At 45.1% G+C, this 8,728-nt stretch overlaps 1 protein-coding gene across 2 annotated transcripts; it reads left to right on the top strand.

The window, feature by feature from the left end:
* The first annotated feature begins 1,215 nt into the window (after positions 1–1,215).
* LOC119348801 (phosphatidylinositol-glycan biosynthesis class X protein-like) lies at positions 1,216–5,879 on the top strand. 2 transcript variants are annotated; one of them, XM_037616789.1, is made up of 5 exons: positions 1,216–1,492; positions 2,056–2,192; positions 2,727–3,093; positions 3,173–3,327; positions 4,785–5,879. In XM_037616789.1, exons 2-5 carry the CDS (start codon positions 2,082–2,084, stop codon positions 5,037–5,039), a joined length of 888 nt encoding a protein of 295 aa, XP_037472686.1. In that variant the 5' UTR covers positions 1,216–1,492; positions 2,056–2,081; the 3' UTR covers positions 5,040–5,879. The 2 variants fall into 2 exon arrangements, with proteins under 2 accessions (XP_037472686.1, XP_037472687.1); XM_037616790.1 differs by lacking the exon at positions 1,216–1,492 and having other exon boundaries at positions 2,065–2,192; positions 2,680–3,093.
* The last annotated feature ends 2,849 nt before the right edge of the window (positions 5,880–8,728 follow it).

Raw genomic sequence — 8,728 nt, 5'->3', positions numbered from 1 at the left:
ACTGTCACCGCCGTCGGGAGTCGCCGTCGCCATCGCCAGAGAGCCGCGCAGAGAGGGGAGAGGAAAGCTAGGGTTCGTCCTGTTCGGGCCGGTTCGACCGAGCCACAATGATCGAGCCGGGTGGGTCCGAGTAGCGGCACGACGCACGCGGGTACACCACCGTGTCACCTGACATGTGGGCCCGCTCGGTCAGATACACAGTCAATACGTGCTTATACGACTGTCAGACCGTTTTGCAACACTTAGGCTTAGAGTTGATACTGACTTGAAAAAAAATGACTAATGGTATCAATTCGTTACGATGCGCCAAAGTGTGGTAGTTCCTTGCGATTAACTCCCCTTTCTCAAGTACCGCTTCGTCCCCGAACGAGCGAACCGCTTCGCTCTGTTCTGAGACGATAGAAGCGGCAGTTACTGCCCGCCGGTGAGGCCAGATCTCCACCCCTCTTTGTCCGCTGCTCCGGCGGCTGGTGGAGAGGGGTGGGCTGGTGTTTCCCTTCCTGTTGTTCCACTGATTTAGGGATTCGTCTTCGTCTAGTAGTACCAATTTGGTGAGATTGGTGATGCTTCGAATAATGTGGCCTCGGCCTCTTCCTCACCACGGTGATCTCCTTTTCGGCGACGCCGCTGAGCCGATGGTCTCGTCTGCTTGTCATTCGTTCGGACCGGTAGGCCTTATGTTTCTTGTGTTTGGATGTTGTCCTCCCTCATGGCGAGCCCGACAAGTGAGACAGATTGATGCTGGTACATGGTTGGTGGCCCGATGGCTGCAGATTTGGCGTTCTTCCCCGTCAACGGCGGAATGCGTCAGATCTGGATCCAGGTTGGCGTGGGGAATATCCTCGGTCGACACGCCACATCGTCAAGTGCCTGTTCTATAGGTCTGGTCTTCGACTTACAACGCCTACCAGGCTATGGCGCTGGCCTTGATTTTGGTTTGCTGGTGCTCTGTTTCTTTCCCCGGTGTGCGTCTCGACGGCACTGGTGGTTGGCGGCTATTTCAGATTTGGTTGTTTGCAGAGACTTCAATAGATTTATTTGTAATATTCTTTTGTGTTGAGTTCTTTCTGCAAAGTTTTCTAGACATCTGTCATGTCCCAGTCTTTCTGATAGTTTCCGCATGTCCCAGTCTTCTGATAGTTTCCGCATGTATGTATGCGCCTGTATTATGTTTTATTGATTAATATAATATGTGTGGTTCAAAAAAAAGAAAAACTCCCCTTTCTCTCGGCCTCTTCCCCTCTCGCGCCCAAGGCAAAGCGACGCCGACGGCGGCGACCTAGCCCATTCTCAGGCCATCTCGCCGCCTCTCTCCGCCTGCGTCCCTCCACACAAAAAAAGAAAAAAGAAGGGGAAAAAACTGGATCACAGACGCAGGTCGCCATTCTCTGCGACGCAAGCACCAGAACAACAAGGCCGCCTGTGGCTGAGAGCGCCGGAGGGCACGTCCGGGAGAGGGAGTGACGAGGAGCGGTCGGCACAGACCGGAGAGGTATTATTTTTGCCGCACCGCTCTCTTCTTCCGCTTATATGCTTGAGACCTAGAGTCTAGTTGGAGGACCGCAAAATTGTGAAATCTGATTATGTGAATGTGTAATTGGATTGAATTTTCCCCCTATGAAATGGAGATACAGCCGCACGGATTCTGAGATGTACTAGGATACTGTTATTTTCCTGATTCCGCCATAGTAGAGTGCACACACGCTCGTCATTTCCCGATTTAGAGATCTAGACACAGCCACCATATGCAAGCTGTTGTGAAGTGCTCTCTTTTGCATAAATAAACTACCCCTTCCGTTCCATACTTCTTGTCGTTGTTTTAGTTCCGTTCCTGGAACTCTGTACACCCAGCAGTATAATGCAAAATTCAATCCAGGGCATGGTGGATCCAGGTTTCAAATATTGGTACCGAGCCCTGGTTCCATTGGATGGATATGTGTTCCCAGAATTTGTTTCACTATTGGGGTTTCTTCAAATCTTCATTACCGTGCTGGCAGCGAGTGATCTAAATTATTCTCTCTTTGCTCAGATAGTCGCTGATTTTTCTTTGCCCAGGTACTAGGGCGGCTTCTTCTTCAGAGATGTTTCTAGGTCTGCTGAATCCGCATGCCCCACATGGAAAATTGCTAGCTGTGGGGCTTGTGGCCGCTTGGACCTCCATTGCTGCCGCTGCTTCGTCGCTGAGCGAGCAGGTACGCATGGGTTGAATCCGACATTTTTGCCTGTGTGATTCTACGTGGGATTTTCTACATAATTTGTTTTGCATTGCTGAATTCAGTTCCAGGATTTTGGTGCCTGTATGAGGTGTAGCTCGAGCAGAAATTGATTTTGGTAGATCATCCGCTTTTCTGTGTGTGTGTGCGCGCACGCGCGTAATTGTTGCCTCCATATATGAATAATGCTGAATATGTGCGTAATTATTGATGATGTAGTTGTAAAATTTAATTCGTACAAGCACCATTTCTTGGGGACTTTGCATATTTCTTGCCACTTAGCGTTGATAATTTAGTTTTGACATAAATCTCAGCAGGATTTGTGCACCCATCCTATGTTAGATTGAGTTACTCTCTGTGAGTTAGGTTTTCTGGTGCTAGTTAACTGTGTTTGATGATTAAGAAGAGCCACAATGTTAACAACTACTTAGGCACTACTTTAAATTTTGGTTCATTTTTGTTCCAGGACGTTCAAATTTTTTGTCTGTAAATTCTAATTCTAGTTCCGCTCAGGTATGGTGCAGCCAGAAATCTTTCAATTGCATGCCCTGCTCTATGATATACATTTCTGATGCATATCCCGGCACCTTCACGCCACCGCTTGCTCAACATAATGGCTTAGCTGACGTACCTGATTCTTCTGACTTGTGCAAAGGACTCACTAATGACCTTGATGTGCCTGTGCTTTTGGAATCGCACCGGCAACTTGTTGGTGAAGGTTCCCACCGCCGTCTTGTCTATTCCATGAAATTTGGTAACAGCGAAGATACTTTGGTAAAATTCCTTGATGACTATGATGCGAATCTTGTGATAATTGAGAGCCTCCCTAGTGGGGTCTTTGTTGACCCATTCGAGCTGCATCATTTTGTTGAACGAAAAGGTGAGATAAAACTCTGAGCTAGCCAGTCAACTACACTAATATACATTTACATTGTGATGATTTGCTTTTAATCTTGTAGTTTTTCTTGATGTTGCTGTTTTTGGAGACACAAACCTGGAGCTTCCCTCAGCTCTGTCCAACCTGTCAGCTGTTGAGATTCATTTTGATCTCAAGCCAAGCACATCAATGAACTGCAACCTTGTGATGGAGCTTCCTCTCCATGCTAGATACCCAGTAAGTTTCTAGTTTCAAAGAAAATTATCTGCGGTAACAAGCTGTCAACTTGATTTATTTTGTTCATGCTGTCTGCAAATACACATACTTCTGATTGGAAAGTTTCCCTTCTCAATTTGAGGAAATGGGTCATATGATTATTTGTAAAACATTCAACAACGGTCTAGTGTTTATGTGCATATCACCTCCCTGTTGGAAATTGAATAGTGCATCCTGACAACAGACGAAATAACTATTCTAGGCGACTTTACCGGCTTGGCACACATAATGGCAAATAATTGATGCCTAGCATGTTATTTGCAGAACAGGCACCTAACAAATACTATCAAGTAGAGATCATGAATACCTTGCAACTGTAGTGATTTATGTTTAGTTTTGCTTTAGGTCACATCTCATAGTGTCCTTGCATTTGTGGTAATGTTATGGACCAGCTATTGAGCATCTCACCATAAAAGGTTTCCAAATTTTCCAGAAGAACAATGAAGCTAGTGAATAGTGTGAGAGATGGTACATTTGGCAAAATTGAATTTCTGATGAACTAAACTGCGGAAAAATAATTGCTCAAATATGTAGTCAAACAAGAGACCAAGAAATGAGAAAGACGAACCACAAGATGAATGCTAATAACTAAGTGGCATAAAGTCGCAATTCATTGTATATTTGTGTGTTTTGGGTTTCATCGTTAGGTTGAGTTTAAGATTTTAACAGACTGTGGGTCCCTGGTTACCTTGATCCCACTTATTTTTAGGAAATTTTGAAAAGCTTTAATGATATCAACAGATCGAGTGAAACAAGGGCCACTTCAGTGTGTGTGGTCAGGCAATATAGCTGGTGAAATGGGAAGCTACAGAAGTACAATTAATTTACCTTTTCTGGATAATTTCTTTTGGAATACTTTCATCTGAAATGCTGTACGTGTATCAGAGATTGCTGCTGGATGGTAGTAGAAAGAAAGAGAAAACCGGAGGAAGCTCCACCCTCCATTTGCATGTTCTAACTTGGTGTAAAAATGCCTGAAATGGGTGTTACGAAAATATTACTACATGGTTCTCATGTTGATCTCCTTTACTTCTTACTACCTCCGTCTGGAATTACTTGTCGCTCAAATGGATGTATCTAGTTGTATTTTAGTGCTAAATACATGCATTTGAGGGACAAGTAATTACGGACGAGGGAGTATTTGTCATGGAAGGTGAATGTACACTGCAGTTATCTTGGAGTCATTTTTAGGTCTTATTAGGTTCCTCCCAAATTCTCTTGTAACAGATGCTTGATGTTAATAAAGTTGCTTTCTCCCTCAAGAAAATGTCTAACATTCTGTAGTCCAGCCAAATTTTAGATCTTACCATGGATCCATGATAAAATGTCACATACAGGTTTTCAGTCATTCCCTTCTTCATCATAACACTTTTGAAGAAATCCCCTAGCAGACTACTGATTGTTGTATATATTTGCAGTCTCTGGATGCCAGCGGTTATGCAACGGTCGAGTTCGGCAGCCCTGACCTGCTCCTCCATTACAGAAGAAAGGAAACCCACCCTAATTCCTGCCTGTGTGTCCTCCAGAATCTCGACGCGATGCCTGTGGAGAAAGCCACGTGGCGCATACCCTGTGGCAATGAGGCGCACACAGGATTTGTATCTAGCCTCACTTTCATTTCGGCTCTGGTTTGCTCCATGTCCATAGTCCTAGCAGCCTCCCTGGTTTCTTGATGCAAGTACTGGAACTGCGAGACATGATGCATTGGTATACTTCAAAAGTCAGATCGTTCTCACAGGCTTTTGCACGTCCATACGCAATCTGCAGTTTTCAGAGGAAGCCAAATACGGGGAAAAGAGCATCAGTTGCATGCTTGGTGTTTGCCCAATGTTTTTGGAAATCTCTTAAAGAATTATATGGTCGATAATGCTTTTTGTCCACAGGAGCTCTGTTGTGCTATCCTTTGCGGCATGTGGACGAACTGGACCCTCAGAAATAGAAGATACCATGGGGAGACTACCATGAACATCTCACAAGCATGCTGATGAGCCTGGGAGATGGCATCAGATATGATCCAAACATCAAATTCTGATGCAAAGGAGAAAGAAGAAACTAGAATCATTAAGTGGAAACGCCCCCCTGTAGGTTTTGTAAAGGTGAATGTTGATCCATCTTTCAATTTGGAATTTTGGATAATCAACAAGGAGCCACAGGGGTAATCAGGTTATTGCAACAAGGAACAAATGGTATACCTCTCCATAGTCCCTAATATCATCACTGCTGAAGCTCTTGCTTGCGGGGACGGAGCAGATCTAGGGTGCGACCTGAACCTGCTGAAGGTGATTATGGAAACTCTTGCCTATGTTGATTAGTTTGTGGAGTAGCAGGAACGTTAATAGATCGTGTATGCTCCCTATGTTGTATCAAATCCAAGATCTTATTATGGAGTGTATATCTTTTGAGCTTACTCATGTTAGAAGAGAGGCCGAAATGGCTGCTCACTACACAGCCAAAACTGCCTCCAAATCGAATGTTGTGGGTATTTGGATGTATCAGGTTCCTGTATTCCTAAATGCCTGTATCCAGCATGATTCTCATGCTGACAGTGAGTAATACGTACATGGCTGTTTGTCTCGAAAAAAAAGAGTTGCATGCTTGGTGTGAACCTGTCTTGTCACTGCATGCTTCACTGACATGCATAAGAAGGGGATCCTCCAGGAATATGAAACAGAAAAAAGAAAGTGTTTCCATGGCAGCAATTTGCAGGTTTGAGGCAAGCACTTGTTCTCGGTCTGACAGAGTGGATCCGCTGACCCGGTGCAAGGACAAAACTGACTCTTTTCTAAAACTTCGACACAAAATGAACTCAATCTAAAAATATATTATAAAACGCCTTTTTTTTTGCATGACGCTCGGGGAGAGAGCATGATGCCTTGGGCTAGGTGTCATGGTAGCGACATCTAGTATGGCGCCCCGGGCTACGACGCCATGCTAAATAGCATGACGCACTAGCCTCGGGGTCATGTAAAGGGTCACTTTATGAAATATTTTTAGACTAGGATAATTTTGTGTTGAAGAGGATAATTTTGCGTTGAAGTTTCGGAAAAGGGCTATTTATTCATTTTCACCACCTGCACAGGGCCTCCTGCTCTTCACGATGTCTCTTTTTATTTCACCTCACTATTTTACTAAGCGTACAGGGCGGTCTCTTCCGTTTAAAAATGAGGTGGTTCCATTTGCATGATTTAATTTATTTTCTATAATGTTTGTTCAGTGCAATCTATGGTACTCAATAATGTAGCATTATATTCTTACTTCCTCTCCTTTCGTCTCCTAACCCTAGGTGGCTAGGGCAAAATTTCCCTCAAGACTTCATCAGCGAGCCTGATGATGCACCTCTCCTCTACCTATCGCTTCGGCGGCCGGTGGCAGAGAGGAGAATCCCGATGCCTCCGCTCCGGTTAATAGTTTAGATTAGCATTTTTTTAGTCCTCGGGCGGATGACGGTGTTTCTTCTTCAAGTTTGTCTTCTGGGCCTCGATCCTCCTCAAGTTCGTCCGTTCGAACATAGTCGACGGAGCTCCGATTTAGACTCCTGTCGTCTCCTTGGAGCGGTGAAGGTTAGGGTTTCTCGTCATGTGACGAGATTTGGTGTCAGGTGCTTCAGATTTATGTAAGGGTTAAATAGCGACGACTGCGGCTCAAGGGTGCTTGCCCTTAAGGGCGCGTGCATGAAGACTTTCTGGTTGTCATCGACAAAGTCAATCAGGCTCCGGTAGGGGAGCAGCGACAGTGACACGTCAGCAGCCTCGTTCTGGCGGCATTAGTGATTGTTCGGTGTGTTAGAATCTTGATGTAATTTTTATTATGTTTGAGATGATTTGTACTTCCAATAAACTTTTATAATAGATTCGATCATTTTCGCAGAAATAAGATAAAAAATAATATATGATTAACTGAGACGCCATTGCAATTACTTTACTTTTCGTGTTTTTTTACATTGTTAGAATCCTTTGAATCAAATGATAAGAGTCAAATGGTCCACATAGTATCATGTTAACCAGATTCGACAAGGGTGAATTTTATTGGCTCAAAAAGGTGCATCAAGATTGAAGTGAATACATACCTTAAGAGCACACGTCTGGCCTTTGCATAGTCAAGGTGCACACAGGCGACATCAACGCACACACACAAAAACACAAGGGCAATAGCAATATCATATAAGATCAAAGCTATGCGTAGGCGAGGAAAAAAACAGTCTAAGGTGATCCGATCCATGATCGGCAAATTATAACAATGACCATATCCACATCAGTCATCTCATGACACCACACAGACGACGAAGTTCTTCAACATCAATGCCTTATCATGTTAGTCGGATGGTACAAACAATATCATTGCTAAATGGATGGATGAATTGTTGTAGGTATGTAGATTTTTTTGCTACTGTGAATGGCCAATGCATCTTGTTCTCTTTTTCTCCCCTAACCCTAGGCGACTAGGGTAAACTCTCCCCTCTAAAGTTCACTAGCAAGCCTATGGGTTTGCCTTCCCCTGCCCACCGCTCCGGGCGCCAATGGCGGGGAGGAGAATCCCCTCACATCTGCTTCGATAAGTAGTTTAGGTTAGAATTTGTTAGTCCTCGCAAGCGCGATGCTCAGGTGTGTGGTGGTGCTTCTTCTTTGAGTTTGTCTTCCAGGTTTCGATTCTCCTCGAGTTCATCCGTATAGACATAGTCGGCGTGAGCTCCGCTGTAGATTCCTGCCGTCTCAATGGGGCGATGGGGTTAGGTTTCTCGTCACATGGCGAGATTTGGTGCTAGATGCTTCAGATCTATGCAAGGGCTCAAAGTCAAGCCGGCTCCAATAGTAGACCGGTGACAACGGCTCGTTCTGGCTGCGGTACTGACCGTCCGATTGGGATCTTGATGTTTTACTATTTTTGAGATGTTATGTACTTCCGGTGAACCTTAATAAAAGATTTGATCTTTTGCAAAAAGAAAAGAAAAGAATGGCCAATGCTTGTGAAAGGTGCAGAACAGCTCAGAGTTCCACTTCCGGTTCGACAGTTGTGGCAGCATGCACGTAGACAGCCTCTGAGAACAGCAATGCTTGAGGCTGCCTCTCCATCAGCTCCCTGGCGTTGAGCCCCAACACCGACGACATCTACGTCGAGAACACCTAGGACGTCCTCATCACCAACATTGTCGTCTCCATCAGCGTAGGCACCCTCACAGTCCACATCGAGAACAGCAAGGCACGCCGCAGCGCCACCATGACCGTCACGAACAGCCTGAAGAGCACGAGCAGCACAGCACACGCCGCCCAACGGCGACATCCTATTCTCTGCCGCAATGGTGCGGATTTTGTTGCCCTCATGGTGCCCCCCACACGTGTATGTTGCTAGCGAATGCGCGCATGCG

The sequence above is a fragment of the Triticum dicoccoides genome, chromosome 1B, assembly GCF_002162155.2.
Source record: "Triticum dicoccoides isolate Atlit2015 ecotype Zavitan chromosome 1B, WEW_v2.0, whole genome shotgun sequence".
Lineage (NCBI taxonomy): Eukaryota > Viridiplantae > Streptophyta > Magnoliopsida > Poales > Poaceae > Triticum > Triticum dicoccoides.
This window is presented reverse-complemented; position numbering and strand designations above follow the sequence as displayed.

What these genes read in the sequence shown, in the direction of transcription:
- LOC119348801 (XM_037616789.1), top strand. Translation starts at nt 2,082, where the DNA reads ATGTTTCTAGGTCTGCTGAATCCGCATGCCCCACATGGAAAATTGCTA. An exon ending in CTTCGTCGCTGAGCGAGCAG is followed by an intron (nt 2,193 to 2,726) that starts GTACGCATGGGT and finishes AGTTCCGCTCAG; the next exon opens with GTATGGTGCAGCCAGAAATC. An exon ending in CTCTCCATGCTAGATACCCA is followed by an intron (nt 3,328 to 4,784) that starts GTAAGTTTCTAG and finishes ATATATTTGCAG; the next exon opens with TCTCTGGATGCCAGCGGTTA.